The sequence below is a fragment of the Sceloporus occidentalis genome, unplaced genomic scaffold (assembly GCF_023333645.1).
Source record: "Sceloporus occidentalis isolate IW3139 unplaced genomic scaffold, rSceOcc1.0.p SCAF_4, whole genome shotgun sequence".
NCBI lineage: Eukaryota > Metazoa > Chordata > Lepidosauria > Squamata > Phrynosomatidae > Sceloporus > Sceloporus occidentalis.
In genome coordinates this window covers 70,246,137-70,266,334 of record NW_028316984.1, presented here as the reverse complement: position 1 = coordinate 70,266,334, position 20,198 = coordinate 70,246,137, and the positions used below count along the sequence as shown (strand labels likewise).

The following is a 20,198-nucleotide window of genomic DNA, read 5'->3' as shown; positions in this document are numbered from 1 at the left end:
CATCAGATACTGGTTCCTTTTCTTTTGCAAGTGTTAGAGTATGGTACTTACATTAACCCATGGACAAGTCGACTCAGGTTTTGGGGGTCAATTTTTGACTAAAATTTCTAGACTATATATATATATATATAGTCTAGTATATATAGTCTATATATAATTATACATTTATATAATGTATAATTATATTCATTACATTATAGTGTAACAAAACCCAACCCTGAGAAAGGGCTAAATGAAAAGACTGGGAGATAAAGATAGGCATATTTACATCTGTTTTTCACATTAATTATTTATATTCCTCTACACAAATTGGATTTCGGGAGTGGAGGTGGACAACAGATTTGTATAATGATTTGTAACTCTGAAAATAGCAACAACACCTTAGAATATCTGACACTTTAGAACCATCGAACAACAAGATTTTAAAAACCGACAACATACTCTTGTGTATCTGAGAACATACCTTAAGTGCTTGAACAATCTGCTAAAATGAGACTCAGCAATTGCCAACTTCCTAGGTATGTCCATTCAGAAGCAGGACCCACTGTATCCAATAAGTAAATGTGTATTTACTACCCCAAAGTAAATGTGTATGAGACTAGCCAGCAGGGCACCTCATCCATGGCTGTGGGAAGAACTGCCCTGGCTGCCATAGGGCACAGATTATCCCTAATAGGTCTCTAAATATTACTGTATTACTAAGACAACAGTCTGTCCCTCTGCTGTGTGCTTGTTCAGAGTTCCAAAATATCCAGTGTTTCCTGGACCTGAGGCATGTGTTACTGCTTTTATTTCACCTGCATAGCAAATAACTATTCTTGCTCAGTGATGGAACCAACAATGGAAAACAAAATGTACCCACTTACTTTCTGGCTTTTATCCGTGCCTCAGAGTCAGCGTCATGGATTCCCTTCTTTATTGTTTCAGCCACTACTGATATGTGCCTGAGATTAGAAGACAATATTTTATACTTTAAAAGAGGGAGGAGGTGAACTACTAAAGCATTGTACTTTGGGTTCAAGAGACATTTATTCAGCCTCCAGTATAAAAAGACCATGCTTTGTTGCACAATATCCTTTTGGAGGATTTGGTTGTTTGTTTGTTTGTTTCAGCTAGCTTTATTGCTTCCAATTCTGTTGCGTAAGAAATTCCAGGGAACATTCTTCAGAGGTCACTCCTTAGACTCCTAAAATCCACTGAAGAATAAACACAGATATGCTAAAGAACATTTGTGCCACCAAAATCATTCAAGAATCCATAGGGTGTCAATGGAACAAATACCTCAACACCACATTCTATATTAATTGTAAAACAAATTGACTGAACTAGCATAACAGGGCAAAAAGTCCACATATTCCAAATGCTCAGGGAACAAATTTGTCAGACTTGATTCACCGAAGGCTGTCCAGCTTCTGTGAGGAAAGGGAAGTGATCAGTTTTCAAGGAGCAGACTTTTCCAAAGGAAAAGGAACCCATTTCTAGGCACAAACACTGGTGATGTACAAAATGACAGGGAGATATGACCACAAAGGTCAGATTTACTTATAGCTCTCTAGGGGAAATCTTTACCTTCAAATTCCATTCCCCTGACTCATGGAGAAAGTCAAAATTGAACAATGTACCAAAGTCAACTTTGAATGCAGCATCTCCAAAATCTTGCAAGCTGCTCTCTCTTTTGTTCCGGGTGCATGCAATGCCAAATTTAGCAAAACTAGCTCTCGGGCCAGCACACACAAAATTAAGAAACATATTATGCTTTATGTTTTGTGACAGCAAAGTAGAGCTGCCCTGCCACAAGTTATTAGGCATCAGGCAAATGAAGCTTCACCCAATCTTCTAAAACACAAGGACATCGTCTATCAGCATGATGTAATATATGCAAGCTGTCTCATCCCCTATGGGATCATTTTAAGGCTAAGAAGTTTGGATGCTGTCCCTGTAAGTTGGCTGAAAACTGTAACACAGCAGTAGGCAACCCCCGGCCCGCGGGCCGAATCTGGCCCGCTGAGGCCTTGGGTCCGGCCCCAGCCTGGTCCTGCCGCCGATTGCCGCCGGCGTGGGACAATCGGCGGCAGGACCTCACGCGATTGGCCTTTGGCCCCGCGCCCTAGTGCGAGAGGCCATGTGGCGGGCCTGTAGGAGGCCCGCTGCAGTCGCCGGAGCCCTCCAGCAGGGCTCCGGTGGCCACCCTTCCCTTCAGCCGAAGGGAAGGGCCTGGGACGGGTGCCCAAGCCCTTCCCTTCAGCTGAAAGAGCCCCTTGGAGCCCTTTCAGCTGAAGGGAAGGGCCTGGGACGGGCGCCCAAGCCCCCTGGAGGGTGGAAGCTCTGCCCCCAGCATGCGGCTCCGCCCCTGGAGGGTGGAAGCTCCACCCCTGGCACACGGCCCCACCCTGGAGGGTGGACACTCCCCCCCAGCTTCGGCTTCCCAGTTGTCTGAGGGACAGCAACCCGGCCCCCGGCTCAAAAAGGTTGCCTACCCCTGCTGTAACATCTTTCTAACTGTTGTGACAATCTCCTTATGCTTTCCTCTCTTGGCCTTCATCCCTGCAGATGAACATAATTCAGCTTTCATCTATGTACCCAAGTTAGCAGCATGTTTTTGAAATGTCAAGCTATTACATATGTGACACGACTTTTTGGCAACTGACTCAATTATACCTGAGCCCATCTATAGTCTGTAAACCAGAGGTTCCCAACCTGGGGGTCGCCAGGTTGGGATTCCCCCCTGCCTCCCCCTCCTCCCTTTTCCCCCGTGGGTGCCGGCGCTAGCACCGGCAACCGCAAGGAGAAAGAGCCAGGGTCGCCTCCTCCCCTTGCCTTCTCCTCACGGGTGCCCTTGAAGGCACCCGGGAGGAGAAGGTGAGAGGGCCGGGATCGCCTCCTCCCCTCGCCTCCTCCTCGCAGGTGCCCTCCAAGGCACCCGTGAGGAGAAGGCGAGAGAGCCGGGGTCGCCTCCTCCCAGCGGGTGCCCTCGAAGGCACCCGCGAGGAGAAGGCGAGAGGGCCGGGACTACAAACCCCAGCGGCCTTTGCGACCAGAAGTCCCGCCCCTTCTTCCCCGGTGGCCTGCCTGATTGGTTGGGAGGCTGGGAAGGGGCGGGACATCCGGCCACAAAGCCCACTGGGGCTTGTAGGCAGTCAAAAGTCCCGCCCCTTCCTCGTCTCCCAAGCAATGAGGGAGGTCGTGGGTGGGACTTTCGCCCGGAATGGGGGTCGCGGCCCAACAAAGGTTGGGAACTGCTGCTGTAAACTAAGGCAATAAAATTTTCTGAAACCAAATAATCATAGGATTGGCTTTAAAACCTTTAAATGTTATACAGTTGGCCCTCCATATTCAAAGATTCAACCATCCACAGCTTCAAATACTGTATATGCCACCAAAAGCTCTGGGTTTAAAAGGTTTAAACATTTTTAAAGGGTTTAAACATTTTTTTCTCTTTCTCTGATTTCCATTTCTTTATTTCCCCCTCTTGCCTGAGGTTACCAAATATAAAAAATATCAATATATTTTAGTCCACTCTTCAGCTAAAGCACTTTTCAGAGTCGCTTACATAAGTTCAATAAAAGCAGGACAGTCTTGCCAAGACACTAAAAAAGGTATGTCACAAAATGAACAAGGGATGAGGGAAGAAGAAAATTGGGAAGTGCAGGTGCCAATTCTTGTTGTTACCTAGTATTTTTGGTAATGTTCATATTTATTTAGTTTCTTACTACAGGTGTTGCGAGTGTTTCTTGTCTCTCACTCTATTGTGACTTACTGGAATGTGGCAATTGAGGAAGACAAAAGCCAAATGGAGTTTATCTCCACCCCCTAAATTCTTCCAAGTCCATCAAACACAACATGAGTCTAGAGAGGAAACATACTTCATCTTTTTATAAGACCCACATCTTACCTTTCTAAAGAGTGTGTTTGCCATTCTTGTAAAAGTAAATCTAAAAATTCAAAACAGCGCCTAAAAGAGAAGGAAAAGAACATTGTTACCCTAAATGTTAAGTAGAAATGACAAAAAAATTTTTTAAGTATTATGAAATAACAATCTCAAATAATACATTTCTATTATTGTATGTAGACTAATATAAAGGTCATTAAATGTTTGCTATGTAGATGAACACATGCATGCATGCATGCATGCGGGAAAATGCTGAGTCTTTGAAAGATTCCTGGATAACATCGGTTCTGTAGCTGTAGTGGAAGCAACCATAATAACCCCCATGCTCTTCTTCAGTGAGAGCTTGCATCGTAATAGCAAATGGGTCACTCTGGGTGATCTTAGAGACTGCTTGTAGGGAAGATGGGATCTAGAATATTAAAGTATGCATAATATACAGTGGTCCCTTGCGTTACGTGAGGGATAGGTTCTGCCCCCCTTCGTAAAGCAAGAGAATAATGGGGCTCGTGCAGGTGCCGCGAGTGCAGGTGCCATTCAGGAAATGGCAGGGGCTTGCAGCTTAAGCTGAAAGCTGCGTAAAAGGCACCCGCGTATGATGCGGGCACACTGTATTTTTGTATGGTGAATCTAGACTATTTAGGGTTTTACAGCATGCTTGCAAGGATACAAGATGAAGAAGCACATCCTGAAGCAATGGTATTTATAAACAAAATGAGGAGCATGCATCTCAACATATAATACAAATAATATATAGTTAACTGCAATACAGTGTGCTCGCGCCATATGCAGACACACTATACGTGGGTTCAAGCTTATGCGGAAACCACACACAAATCAAAGTAATGGCATGTGCTCCCATGGCACATGTGCTGCCCCAAGCCGTGAGCACGCGCCCCCTTGCTTTTAATGGGGTGCAAGAATATGTGGATTTCCCCTTACATAGGGGGTTCTGGAATGGATCCCCACTAATAATAATAATAATAATAATAATGATTTATTTCTAGCCCGCCCAATCACGAAGAATCCGGGCGGGTTACAACAATAAAATACATCAAATTACAATAGAGTTAAAAAAGAGGCAGGCCCACTGTACATGTAATAATCTCACTTTAACTTTTGAATCTTGTGACTTTTTAACTATATGTTTTTTATTTTTTGTCATTTACTTTGAATTCTGAATTGGGAGAAAGGAATGATGATGATGATGATGATGATGATGATGATGATGATGATGATGAATTACTAAGAAAGTTTCTTCACCAACCAGAGATAATAAAAATCTTTCTTCTATCACAGTTACACTAAGTTCTGGATCCATAATCATTCTAAGTCTGCACACTTAATTAACCAATGAGATATCCTCACTTCACTTCTTCAGTCCCCTGAAAAGCAGGGGAGATCAATTGGATCCCTGTCACTAGCAACGTCCAAGAATCTGCCCAAGGGATAAGTGGTGCATGACTTTTTGTATACATTAAAATGCAGGCCCTCCAGGCACCAATAATTTCTGTTTTCTGGTCTGGACAACACCAAGCTTGAAAGCAATAAGAAACATCTGCAGTAAGTACAGCTTGAAGTCACCTGAAATGGTCAAAGGTATCCTTTGAGTTCTTATCTACAGTACTTCTTCAGATTATATAAAACTTTAGTCCCAGGAGGAAAAATAGATCACTTCGGAAAATATCAAAATCACTATGCTCCCATCCCTTTTCCTAATTTTAAAACTTGAGCCATACTAAACATTTATGCCTGACATCAGAACCTTACAGACCACATTTTAAGTGCTAACAGATCCAAATTAGGGTATCATCCACATATTTCTAAAGTATTTGTTCTATGACACCAAAACTTTGATTTAACAGAAGTGGCTAAGAAAGGGATAAAAATGCACATCAAAAAGTGAAGAACTTTTCAGGCTCTAATGCTAATTTCATTTTACTAATTGATCAAGAAAAAGAAAAACTCACCTTCTAACAGCAACAGATTTGGAGGTACAGTTACTGGTGATTATGGGAATTAGTCGAGGGATGTGCGTATGCTAGGGAATGGAAACAGCAAGAAGAACAAAAAAAACCTGAGGACCATTATAACCTAATTGTTTTAACAAACTAGATGCTAAAAATAAGATACTGAACTTTGCTCAAACCAACACACTAAAAGGACTTTAAAATCAAATGTAACCCTTTGCTCCCCTGCCTCAAGGCTAACAGAATGAAATACATAAGCAATAATATATATAACTAACACAAACAAAATTCAGCTTTTCGTGGCAAAGATTTAAACAAAACAAAACACACAGACTTCAGTTATAGTCCTACATTTTTACTTTTTCATCCACAGAATCTGTGATTATACCATTCCAGCTCTTTTAAACGCTAATGTTGGAAATGGTTATAGATTTATTTGTCCTTCACACACGGAAAATACAAGTTAATTTTTCGCAAATCTGGCAGGGAGCATTAATTAAACCCAAATTTGTAACAACAGATGTTTTTGCATGCCTGGTTTCCCATTCTGAGCTGACTTTTCCAAAAATAAATACATAAATAAAATGCTTTCCAACAGATGGAGAAGTGTTTTTTCTACGGTGCAGTTTAAGAAAAAATTACTTTAGTACAGATTACCATCATATTATTAGGAGAACAGCCCAGATGACAGGGCCAAATTACTCAGGTTTTATAGCTTGCCAGTCTTCAGCCTGGTTACGTCCTAACAAGGAACATTGTGGAAATTAGCACATGGGTATGTGTTGTGTGCATATACAAAGCAACAAAAGGGAGCAGCAGGTAAACAGCCCTTACTGATTGCCAGACACTGCTTATAATTGTCAGAGAGCCTGTTAAGTAGAAGGATTTTCATATTTGTATCTGCTTGAGTGTTCTAATCAAAGTGCTTTACAAATGACATAACTTGTATTTGTTTTGAGGGATACTCACTCGAATAATTAATCTAACAGCTACTACACCAGAGGTGGCCATGACTTTGGCACTGTTGGGAATGAGATTAAAAATGGTTGGCATGATGGCTTCTGCCCCATGGTCAAACTTGTTACCCAGGACCGACGACAAATGCCTGAAATAAACAATAATAACAAAATAGTAGCAGAATATTGAAGATAAAAATGGCTGCATTGTACTTTCATTCTGTGTGGTATTACGAATTTTACATTACCACCACATCCAGGAATTGTGTTAAAACACCCACCACCACCATCACATCTGATGTGATTTATTTTTTTATATTTGCTTTAATGTGTGAAATTTGGCCCAGGTCACTGTTAACACTATTAAAGAATAGCCCAGAGGGCATAACTAAATTGCTTGGCTTCCTAGCATTGCCAGTTTCAGCCCAGGCCTTCTCATAAGCTTTCCATCTCACTATGACATTAGTTAATTTTAGAGCTGCTATTAAAAGTGTCTTAGTGATCTTCATTCAACTGCAGTGCTTCCACAGACTCCAGAATACACTTGCCACCAATGGGAGCACCAGACAAGAGGGACTATCTGAACTGTCACCCTGAACTTGGTTTGAACCTAGAGACTATATTATAGATTTCCAGGGTTTTTTTTAATTCTTTTTTTTAAACAACATCATTTAAAAAAAACAAATTTTTAGTCTGCTAGTAATTTGGTAGCATGCAGCCTAAGGATAGATAAACAAGAAAGCTTTTTAGCCACTAAAGTTAGGAACAGCCATGTCTTTCTAGAAGCAACTTTAACAGTAATGTCAGCCATGCTCAAGAGATCTGCATCCTTCCTTTCAGTCTGAATATTTTTCTCATTGTTCAAATTATTGGTGGGGAACATTTTATTTTATGTTCTTATCATCACATTGTCCAAATTCCTCCGACTTATGAAGCTATGCTGAGCTCTCTGAATGACCAAGAGATAACACTCTTCATTGTACAAAAGTTCTTCCATCTCTCAAGATAAAAGATGTCACAAATATGTCTTTCAAAAACGCAGTAAAATGTTTGCTATTACTTTATTTCACTTTTTTTACTATATACAGACAAGGACTGTGTTATTATGTAATCTGAAGTTGATTCTGACCTACGGCAACCCTGCCCTAAGGTCTTCTTGGCAAGATTTATTGAAAGGAGGTTGGCCATTGCCTTCCTACTAAGCCAAGAGTGTGTGACTTGTTTAACATCATGTGGTAGATTTCAGTGGCTGAGCAGGAATTCAAGCTTTGTTCTTATGGAGTCCTATTGAAACACTAAACTGGCTCCAATTTACATATTAGTAAATGTGTAGACAAGGAATTACACAGAATTAAATGGAGCTAACCTCTGTTATAAGTACAATTCATGTAGGGCCCCTCTTCCATGACATCTGTCACAATGGTTCAAAGAAAATTAACCAAATGAATAGAAATGGAAAATTGTAGAGAGACAGAACTACTATATAAAAATCAATAATCAACCAACAATTGTGCCTATTTAATTCAAAGATTAAAAGCTAGGATTTTGCCATTTAAGTTGCAATCATAAATTTGTTTACCTGGGACTAAGTCCCAGCAAATTCAGTGGGGCTTAGATCTGAGTAGATGTGCACAGGATTACACTATTTGAGTCATGTGTCACACACTAATATAATCCAGGTGACAGCAGATACAAAATAGTGGGACTCTGGGTTTACGCAGCCTGCTGAAAAGCTTATGCACACTAATATTCTGAATCAGTGAGATTTGTACACTCATATTCCACACAAATATAGCAGCTTTGGAGTGGGCCATTCATACCTTCCTTGTGATACAGTTGGCCCACCACACTGGCCAGCTAGCAATCTGCAACGTGGACCATCTGTGGCTCACCACAGCCCATAATAATAAATATAATAAACTGTTTATTTATAGCCCGCTTTTCCTTTGCAGATCAAAGCGGGTTACACAGAAGTACATATTTCGTATCTGGAACCCTCAACAGTTGCTTCCCGGCCGACCTGAGGGTGCGAGGCGGATTATATGGGGAGAGGCAGTCCTCCAAGTACCCTGGGCCCAAACATTTAGGGCTTTGTAGGTGATAACCAACACCTTGTATTGCGCCCGGAAGCGAATGGGCAGCTAATGTAGATCTTGTAGAACAGGTGTTATATGGCTGGTCCTGGGGCATCCAGTGACCAGTCTAGCTGCCATGTTCTGCACTAACTGAAGCTTCCGGGTATGGTACAAGGGTTGCCCCATGTAGAGCGCATTGCAGAAATCCAACCGAGAGGTTACCAGAGCATGTACCACCGTTTCAAGGTCCCCCCGGCCCAGGAAGGGTCGCAGCTGGCATATCAGCTGAAGCTGATAACAAGTGCTCCTGACTGTCGCATCCACCTGAGATGTCAGGTGGAGCGACAAGTCCAGGAGCACCCCCAGACTACGAACGGAGTCCTTCAGGGGGAGCGTGACCCCATTCAGGATAGGTGGACAAATTTCCATCCCCGGGCCCGGAGAACCTATCACGAGTACTTCCGTTTTCTCTGGATTCAAACTGAGCCTGTTTTCCCTCATCCAGCCCATTACTGACTCCAGACAGGCATCTAGAGGAGAGATGCTATCCCTGGTCACTGCATCAGTCGGAGACACAGAGAAACATATTTGGGTGTCATCAGCGTACTGATAACACCGCGCCCCGTGTCTCCGGATGATCTCTCCCAGCGGTTTCATGTAAATGTTAAATAGCATGGGGGACAGAATGGCTCCTTGAGGGACGCCAGATGTAAGCACCCTCTTATCGGAGCACACGTCCCCCAGCTGCACAGGAACGGAACCACTGGAGTGCAGTGCCCCCGATACCCAACTCCCTCAGGCGTTCCAGAAGGATACCATGGTCAATGGTATCAAAAGCCGCTGAGATGTCTAAGAGCACTAACAGGGACACGCTACCCCTGTCCATGCCCAGACGGAGATAATCAACCAAGGCAACCATGGCAGTCTCAACTCCATAGCCCGCCCGGAAGCCAGTTTGAAATGGGTCTAGAAAATCAGTATCATCCAAGACCGATTGAAGCTGAATGGCAACCGCCCTCTCGATCACCTTCCCCAAAAAAGGCAGCAGCGAAACAGGCTGATAATTACTTCGAATCAGGGGGTCTAGGGAGGACTTTTTTAACAGCGGTTTTACAATGGCCAATTTCAAGCTGGATGGAAATCGCCCTTCCCTAAAAGATGAATTGATTATGCGGCGTAACATAATGGTTACAGCCGCGCGCCCCTGAGCCGCTAGCCAAGAGGGACAGGGATCGAGAGAGCATGTTGTCTTCCTAACACTTCGAAAGATCTTGTCCACTTCCTCAGTACTCACAGACTCAAAATGATCCAGTACAATTGAGTCCACGGAAGCTCTGGAGACCTCTATTCTGGATTCTGAAGAAATACTGGCGTCAAGATCAGCCCTTATCCGAGAGGTTTTATCCGCGAAGAAGTTGTTAAACTCGTCACAGCAGGCCTTGGATGGTTCCAAAATAGAGTTCAGGGAGGAGGGCAGCTGAGTAAGCTCCCTCACTACCCTGAACAGCTCTGCCAGACACGACTCCGCGGACGCGATACGTGCAGCATAGAACGAATTCTTTGCTGCACTTATCGTCACTCCGTAGGCCTTCAAAAGAGAGTCTAGGAGTGCCTTGTCGGCTAAGTGCTGGTGTCTTCGCCAGTCGCGCTCTAGTCGTCGCAAGGCCCGCTTCCTTTCCCTGAGATCTTTCGTATACCAGGGCTGTTTTTTGGAAGCAGGCCTGAGAGGGCGCTTGGGAGCGATACTGTGTATAGCCCTGGAGAGATCAGTGTCCCAGATGTTAGTCAGGGCATCAACAGAATCGCCGTCAGTTCCAACCATATACCTCTCTAGGGCCTCTTGGAACCTTTTGGGTTCCATCAGCCTTCGAGGGTGGACCATTCTAATAGGTCCGCCACCCCCGGGAGGGATCTGGGTAGAAGCCTTGAATTTAGCCTCAACCAGGAAATGGTCTGTCCATGACAAGGCAGAGATATTAGTTACCTCCGCCCACGAAATCTCCAAGTCTGTGCAAAAGACCACATCAAGTGTATTACCAGCAGAATGCGTGGGCCCTGAGACCAATTGAGATAGGCCCATGGCAGTCATGGTTGCCATGAACTCCCGAGCCGCACCAGTTGGACTATGGCTGGCTTCGAAGGGGATGCTGAGGTCCCCCAGGACAAGAAGCCTTGGGGACTCCAACACCAGCTCCGAGACCAGCTGTGTCAGCTCGGCCAGGGAGTCTGTTAGCGCACGGGGTGGCCGGTAGACCAACAGAATCCCTAAACTATCTCTGGCCTTCAGGGTCAGGTAAATACATTCGATATGGGCAGTTTGCCGGACATGGTTCTTGGTTAAGGAAAGGGTGTTCTTATGAATCAAGGCAACACCCCCTCCCCACCCACCTAACCTGGTCTGGTCCTTGACTGAGTACCCGGCAGGAAGGGCCTGTGCCCACACAGCTTCGCTTTCAGGCCCAAGCCAGGTCTCAGTGATGCAAGCCAGGTCACAGCTCTTATCATCTAATAGATCGTAAATTATGTGGGTCTTGTTTTTTTAAGGACCTGGCATTGCACAGGAGCAGAGACAGGGTTTGTGGTACAGTTGGACTGACCCTCAGATCTCTTTGGTTAGGAGAGTGGATGGAAGGAGAGATAGATATTACGCATCGATCTCGCCTTCCCTTCCAATGTAACTCCACTCTCCTACCGCTATATCTCCCCCTGCCCCACACTACTCCAATGGGAGCCCCGCTCGCACCAAAACCATCACCCACTACCTGCCCCAACTGCGTACTTCCCATGTCCGTAAGCTCTCCCCCCCCACAAAGCAAAACAGCATATTATTCAAGGATGGTACGTGCATGTGGACACTGACACGGAAAAGTTGCTGCCCACTGAATAATATGGGGAGCAAACATCCATGTTTTTCCCATACATGGGAGAGCCTGGAACTGAATCCCCACAGATGAGAAGGATTCAGTATGTCCAATATCTCCTCCTATTTACATAAGCCTCTTATTTGAATTAACACCCAATGCACATGCTAAACTGTTCAGCAATCATAATGATGTATAAGTGCATTTAGATAGAATACAACAGGATATTAGAAATGCCAACATCAAAAATAGAAGACCACCCATTAGCTGGTTATTATGGAAGGTCACAGACTGATGAAAAAACAATAGCATAGAATCATAGGCGCGGTACAGACGTCCCAAAAAGGGAGGCCTGCCAGCACCTGTTTTTCCTCCACAAGGAAGCCACAGCCGCCAAACCGTGTGGCTTCCCTGCAGAGGAAAAAGAACCCGCTAAAAGTAGGCTCTTTTTACCCCGCGGCGGCAGTGTAACAAGTGCGCCACTGGCGCACTCAGTATGTAAGCACCACACAGCACCATGCAGACGCCACATGGCGTTTATGTAACAATGGCAGCACCCATGTATACAGGGCACTGCCACTGTTATGCCCTCGTCAGAGGATTGCAGGGCATGTGGACACTCTGCCCCCAGGCAACCCTAGCACGTGACAAGGGCATCACAAAAGGTCACTGGAATTAGAAATAATCTCTGTGCAGTTTCTCATACAGAAGACAAGGCTGTGCCTTCTTCACAATAAAATATAAGAAAGTTATTCAGTGATCTTAGTTTCTAAACAATTGGGAATCAAAGATTTGCATCAGCAAGAAAGCAAAAACCAGTAATTCAAGTCAGGATATTCTCACCTTTCCTAGAATAAAAGAAACTAGACAAAGGCAGCTTTCCTATTACAACAATTAATGATACAAGAGATGCAAGTTGCATTCCTTACCCCAATGTGATGCAAGCCTCTCTCACTACCTGGGACCGCAAATCTTTAGCAGATAACTTAAATGCTCCATCAAGCAGACGCAAGTGTTGGAAAAAGGTATCATAGTCAGCAGCTCCAGCCAATAATAAAGATCGGATCTTTTTTAGCTGTTGCACAACAAGAATTTAGAAATGACAGTTAACAGAGAGACTGTCATATTGGTGAGCATCTTTCTGATTTGTGGTAGGAAACACAAATGTGCTCAGCGTTTCAGTGATGTGATAATATTTATTTAGTATCCAAAATATTCATGTAGTGCCCCTTACCAAACCTTTCAAAACAGGTAAAAAAACCAAGATAAAAAGCACAAAAATAAAGTAAAATAAAATAAATTACTATATAAGAATCAACATTAAGCACATTTAAAAGCCTGGGCAAATAGAAAACTGTTGGGGCTGTTTCCAGCATTGGCTATCCACTCACACATATAGTAAAATCCAATAGGGTGTGGATAGCTCCCTTTTGCACTACAGCCCCCCAAATGCCCAAAAAACCAGCTCCAGAGAACTGTGTAATCCTGCAGAGCCAGATGGGCAGTGAGGGTAGGGAAGGATGTTCCATGATCTGATCAGATGTTACATGGTTTTAGGCTTTGGGATTTTAAATAAAACCAATTTAAATTCCATTTGGTTTTGAAGAGTGATTTAAGGATAGTGGTAAATGACTTATTCTAACATGGAGGGGTACACTGGAAAATACAGTTTCTTTAAATTTCTCTCTAAAACCCTGGAAATAAAACATTAATTGTTCTCTTTTGGGCTATTTTTTCTGTTAATTTTATTTCCAGGATAAACCATAATAATCTTGAATGCAAGAGTTTTTCAGTTTCCATGAATATATATAAGTATAGCAAATGCATTATTTTTCATTATATTACATACTTCCAGACAAATCTGCAAGTAACATATAGTCATTAATGATAAAATACCTGCTAGGTAGATTATCTTACGTAAGAGTTCATATAAAATCAAATACTTACTGCTGCTACTCTCTGTTCCCAATCATGTTTATCATCTGACAGGATTTCTCTGATTTTGTTTATGGATTCTTCAAGGTCTCGGCTAGAATAAATCTACAAGGAGGAAGAGTTTATTAAGACACAAAGAATGTTTCCTTAGATGCTGAATATATTCGTTTCCTCCATTTTATCAAATTCTTTGTTACATCGTTTATTCACAACGTCTTTTAAAATATGTTTTATATTACACCTTGAGTAAAATGTTACTAACATGGATTTAAATTCTGGACTCTAGAACCCAGTTAATACACTTAATCACAGTTTTTAAAAATCTTTTTTCAAGTGAACACCAAGAACCTTTGCACAGCTAAAAGACCTCTGTAATTTACATAAAAATAAATTAAGTACTTAATATTTTTAAAAGGTATTCAGATTGATTTTTAAAATTACAGATACTTTTCACTACTTGTCTTTCTGGCTACCGAAGTCCAAACCCAGCCAGTGGGATTGTTTAGGCTCATTTCAAGGTCTTTCAAACCAGTACAAGCTGAAAGGAGATGACTGAACCCCAATGTTTCCTGCAAGCAGCTCAGACACATAGCCACCACATAATGGAATGCCTACAGCAAAGCACGGTATAATTTACACCATGACTTTGTTAAGATGAAATGAACTTCCTACCAAGCAATCATATAGCTCATGACAAATGAGATTCAAATTGCTAAGCAGGCAGGTAGCAAACTTACATTCCACTAAATGGGATGCAGTTATGACTAGCGTAGTCTTGACTAGACTAGACTGTAACGCATTCTACATGGGGCAGCCCTTAAAAAGTGCAAGGTGCTAGTAGAAAATGCAGCATCCAGCCTGGTGTCAGGTTGTATTTCAGAAACCATGTAACACAGGTCCTGAAAGAACTACACTGGCTTTCAATTTGCTTGAAAATTCTGCATCAATTCAAGGTGCTACTGTTGACTTATAAAGTCCTAAATGACTTGGAGCCCTGATAATCCATATGAGCCTACCAGAAATTTGAGATCTTAAGAGGAGGCCCTTATGAAGTTAGGTTGGTGAATAGAAGTAATGAGGCTTTCTCTGTAACAGCATCTCAACTGTGAAACCTACATAAGGTATTGGCCCCATCTCTTTTAACTTCTGGCAAGCAGCCAAAACAGTGCCTTTCTGCATGACATTCAATGTTTGCAATTGTTGTTTTAACTGTTTCAAAACTAGATTTGATTATTGTTTTTAGATTGCTTTTAGGAGTTTTTGAAGAGTATTTTAATGTGTTTTAAAACTGTTGTCATCTTTGTATTGTTTAAATTGGTTTTTATATATTCATCATCTCAGGAGCCCTTGTGAACCGGGAGGAGATAAAGAAATACTTTATATAATAAACAAACAAACATTTTCTAGATCAGGGTGGTAATTATGCAGCCCACAGTCCTTGTGCAGCCTGTGGAAGAGAGGGCTTCAGCCCTTGGACCTCCACTGGCCCCACCAAAAGTATTCCGTTTAAAAGCACTCTCCTCAGACTTGAAAATGCTCTTTTGGCCCAATCTGCCCTTGAAAGAGAAAACCAACAAGAGTGATGGAATATCCTTTCCATTTGTTCAAAATGATGGCTGCCACTGTAGGGTGTCTTGGGAGAATAAAAAAATGTCCTCTAAGCCTTGGAGCCTGCCGCCTGCCCAGTTTTTTTTACCAATGTCCAGAATTGATTAAAACACAATTCTGAAAGATGCTGAGTAGAGTACAGTGGTACCCCGGGTTACGAAAGTAATCCGTTCCGCGGAGCCCTTCGTAACCCGGAAACTTTCGCTAGCCGAAAAAGCCCATAGGCTTTAATAGCGAAAGCCGCGATTCCGGGTGAAATCGCGCCGAAAAGCACCAAAATTTCTTTCGCAACCCGGAATAACCTTCGTAACCCGGAAATAATTAATTAAGTGAATTTCTTTCGTAACCCGGAAATTTCGTAAGGCGGCGCATTCGTATCCCGGGGTACCACTGTAAATCATATCTCCTGCTGATAGAAAGCAAGTGATCTTTCTGATCTATGTAATTTGCCCTTGTGGCTGCAATTTACCCAAGCCACTTCCCACCCAATGGACTCCACTCCTCAGAAAAAGGAGGGTTTACAGCAGGCTGCAGATAAGGAATAAACCTCCTCTCCTCTTGTTGCTTATGCAAGCTTCTGTTGGACCAGAGGCTTCTGTAAGCAGATGGAATATAAGGGAATGCAAACCCAGTATCACCTTTTGTCTATATAATTTGTTTTTGTGATCAAACTTAATCTTGTGTCCATTTATGATATATTTATGAGCCTTATGTCTATTTCTTCACATTTGAGATTTCACTGTTAAACTTAGCGCATTTTCTGGGGCTTTTCAAGCACTAGTTTTTCTCCCCTATATGCCAGGGAAGCCTATCCAACATCTGCCAATTACCAATGCACAAGGCATCCTGGTGTTAACATGTCATTTAAGTCTTTTGTCTGAAAAACCTAAATATTTGCTCTTTCTATAGGCTAATTAATTCTGGCTATGTTTGGCCTTTATTTCCCTGTTTTGCACAACAGAAAGTCAAATTTACATAACACAGAGTATTGGCAAAACAAATGGATTGACTTAACCACAGTTGTTCTGAAATCTAGACTTGCTGGAATGAATGCAAGCAAGTAAGCTTACCTCACTGCATAGGGGAAGAGAGGAATCCTACTGAAGTTTTTGCACAGCAGTGTCTGCCTAGCATTTTGGTACCATTAAGTGCTCTGCTCTGTTTCTTATCATTTAAGCAGAATAATAGAAACTTTGGAGCAACAGACATGTATGCAAATGCTACAATTTTAACAGCCATTTTGACCAAGACACTATTTACCTGAACTGTTGGGACATCTTCAAAAGCTTTAATGAAGTCCTCTTCATCAACAGCTCCAGCCCCTTCTTTAGTTGCTGTCAAGTGCAGAAGAGAAAGTAGCGTTTATTGATTTTTATTTGCCAATGTTAGAATAAGAAAGTAATAGATCAAACAAGATAACAAACTCATTAATTAAGTCATTAATTACCTTAATAGCTACAAACAAAATATGACTTAAATAAGGATAAGAAAAAAGAAAAGAAATAGAGAAGTAAAAAAGAACAACCTGTACACACTGAGTTTTCCTAAAAAAGAGCATTAAAAGAGACTCAGGTAAGACAGCATTTACCCTAATTTAGAAGAATTCCTTTTCCCTTAAAGTAGAAGGCCCCGTCTATAATTAATGAGAAGTGTGGCTTTCTTGACCCTTGTCCTTACATATGATGAAGACAGGCAGATGGACTGAACAAGGAAAATCTTTAAAACATTAATTAGATAAGGGCTATTGTTCGACTGAGAAATTCTGGAGGTTTCCTGCAGAGATACCATTTGGAAATATGTTCCTTAGTTATTTCCTCCTTCAAAAACAACATATAGTTTATACAGGAAGACAGACTGGATGTCTGAAAAAACACTAGCTTTGTGGGTATCCCTTTTAACTGCACATGAATGAAGATTTGAACATAAGGATTTGAATGTAATTGGTTAAACCTTTGTGGGCTGGAAGGATTTTCTCTATAAATATGAAATGTAGTAGCATATGTTCTTCAAATCAACAAGTCAACCTTGTGTCTTGGATGCAATTTTCTATTATTGCATCAATTAACATAAAAATAGACACAACAAAAACAAAATGATATTACAAATATGATAACAGGCTTTTGCCCAAACTTGGCCTACCTGGAGTTTTTGAGATTAGAGCTGCTGTTCCAACCCTCCGGGTAGTCCCCACCCCACCTTTTCGCGCAGATGAAGGTGCCTTTGAAGACGTTGAGGAGCTGGCTGAGGAAGGCCTGTTCCCATCCACAGAGTCATCATCATCAAAAATTTTATCTGAAAAAAAATGCAAAAGATGCAGTTCAGTAATTTGCTAATAGCCACCACACATTTTGGAGCAAACTACTCAAAAGAGAGTAACAATTTGTTTAATTTCAGGAACAAATACAGATGGCCCTCAGTATCCATGGGAGATCTGTTCCGGACCCCCAGAGGATACCAAAATCCATGGATGCTCAAGTCCCATTGTACTTAATAGCAGCACAGCCACATGGGTGCACCGCCATTACGGACAATGGAACTGAAGTCCTCCCTCCCTCCCTCCCCTTCCTTCCTTCCTCTCCAAGGCTTCTGCCCAGGCTTGGCTTTGGAGGTTGACACTGGAGGGAACCAGAGCTATGGCTTGTGTCTAAGAGGCTCCCTGCTCCCAGGCCCAACAACTGGGACAGAACCGCTGGGCTCCAAGACCCAAGCCTTGGCCCCAGCTTCCTCTGGTTGAGAGGGCTCCAGCCAAAGCCAAGCCTGAAGCCTTAGAGGGGAGGGAGGGAGGGAGGGAAAGAAGGAAGGAAGGAAGGAAGGAAGGAAGGAAGGAAGGAAGGAAGGGGGAGGGAGGGCAGGCTTCAGTCGCATTGTCCCTAATGGTGGGATGGCTGCATGCACACGCCGCCATTAGGGACAATGTAGGCTTGCCATCTGCGGATGCTTAAATTTGCGGACAGCAAGTCCATGAATATTGAGGCCCTGCTGTAGAATTTCCAACCAACCACTGTGCAGTGAAGCCTTGTCTTACGTGGGGATCCGTTCCGAACCCCCCCCCCCCCGATAAGGCAAATCCCACGTAAGCTTGAGCCCCATTCAATATAATGGGGCTTGTGCTCATGGTGGTGTGGCACACACGTGCAGTGGGCACACACACCATTTATTTAATGGCAATGCGTAAACAGGAAGTCATGTATGGTGTGGCCGCATATGGAACAGGCGCACTGTACCAACTAATTAACTTTCAAAATGGTGATTAAACATAACACTTTCACTTATATTTCTTTGACAGGCAAGAGAAGACTGTCAAGTAATTTATTTATTTCATTTATTTAATCTCTATGCTACCTTTCTCCCAGGAAGGGACTCAAGGCAACTTACAAGATAAAAACATCTAAAATACTTCACTGTAACAATTTGAAAACAATTAAAATAATCTATTCAAAACAATATAAGGTTAACATAAAAAGATCCTATCCCACATTGTCTATCAAGCATGGATTAAATCAGTTCACAATGCACAATGAGAGCCTGGGAAAGTTACTATTTTGGACTACAATTCTTAGAATTCATAAGCAAGCATGGCCAGTGGCTGTGTTGGCAGGAGGAATTCTAGGATGTGCAGTCATAAAAACAACTTCCCTAAATTCTGGTACAAATTTATTTATTTATTTATTTGTATCCCGCTCTTTTCCCAGGACTGGGACTCAGAGAGGCTTCACAGCATTAAAAAACAGTACAATTTTAAAAAATGTACATTAAAAAGAATTTTTAAACTGGTCCAACATCCCAGCCTTTAAATAAATAAATAAATAGATGTGCAAAGAAGCATAAGCCATCTAATTATATTTCCAACAAGACAAGGCTTGGAGCTCAGAAATACTGCAGACATGAAGATGCATATATTGAACTAATCGGTTAATAATATTCACAACTATCTTCCATGTTTTTTCAATTGACTGCTGTTAGTGGCAGAATAATTTATAAGATAGCTCTCTAAAAACAGGAAAAAAATTATTTTGAATTTTGACGGCTTCATTTTGTGTACAGTGGGCCTTTGTTATCCTCTGGACCCCCTGTGGATATCAAAATCCATGGATGATCAAGTCCCATTACATACAATGGCATAGTAAAATGGTCTCCCTTATATAAAACAACAAAATCAAGGTTTGCTTTTTGGAATTTATATATTTTTGGAATATTTTCTAGCTGGGAATAGTTGAATCCATGAATATGGAGGTCCAACTGTATTTCAATTCAACTGTTGTCTGAAAATATAAGTCAGGTCCTGCATAATCCTTCCAAATTATGTGACTGTTTTTCCTTTTTCATTATTATGTCCTACATGAATTAAGAGAAGGTCCTCCACATCTCAGCAGTCAGCTGACAGAAGGGTCCTGATCACTGTCATGGCATATGAAAGTCTCCCTCCAGCATTCCACAATGCAGATGAAGATTGTGTCACTGATAGGGAACAAGGCATTGCCTGGTAGATTGCCACTTGCCAGACTGGGAGCCTTGCTGTCTGTTTAACGTTGGGAAATCCTTATGAGAAGAATCCTGGGCTGACGAGAATCTTTGCAGGTTGGGACTTATTCTAAACAAAATTTGCACATTTGGTATTTTTGCACAGAAATGTTTTTTGCATAAAAAAATGCTAGTTTCGGCATAACATGTTAAATTTGTACAGAATAACTCCTAGATAGTGAATAGTCTTCAAAAACTGCAGAGCTTTTGAAGACTTTCTTGCAAAGAATAGAAAATTTCTATGTATTTAGTCTCTTTTCAAAGAAGAAAAATAGCAAATAATTACATCTCTATTTTATGTTTTATTTCATTTGCTTTATCTGAATGTTCTTCTGGCAGAAAAAAAAACCACTTTCTAACTATGGACTGAGATCAAGAGATACTTA

General features: G+C 42.0%; 1 protein-coding gene across 21 annotated transcripts in view; it reads right to left on the bottom strand.

Annotated features, from left to right (window-relative positions):
* The window catches only part of CLASP1 (cytoplasmic linker associated protein 1), a 248,553-nt gene that overhangs the window by 111,187 nt on the left and 117,168 nt on the right, over positions 1-20,198 (bottom strand). For all 21 annotated transcript variants that reach the window (XR_016280884.1, XM_089520292.1, XM_089520276.1 and 18 more), the window contains 8 exons: positions 17,431-17,583; positions 16,552-16,625; positions 13,696-13,788; positions 12,678-12,823; positions 6,826-6,961; positions 5,857-5,927; positions 3,893-3,952; positions 867-944 (listed from right to left, as the gene is read on the bottom strand). Coding sequence is in view for 20 of the 21 variants with exons in the window: in XM_089520292.1 (XP_089376418.1) it covers positions 867-944; positions 3,893-3,952; positions 5,857-5,927; positions 6,826-6,961; positions 12,678-12,823; positions 13,696-13,788; positions 16,552-16,625; positions 17,431-17,583 (811 nt within the window). In the remaining variant the exon portion in view is untranslated. The remainder of the gene's footprint in view (positions 1-866; positions 945-3,892; positions 3,953-5,856; positions 5,928-6,825; positions 6,962-12,677; positions 12,824-13,695; positions 13,789-16,551; positions 16,626-17,430; positions 17,584-20,198) is intronic.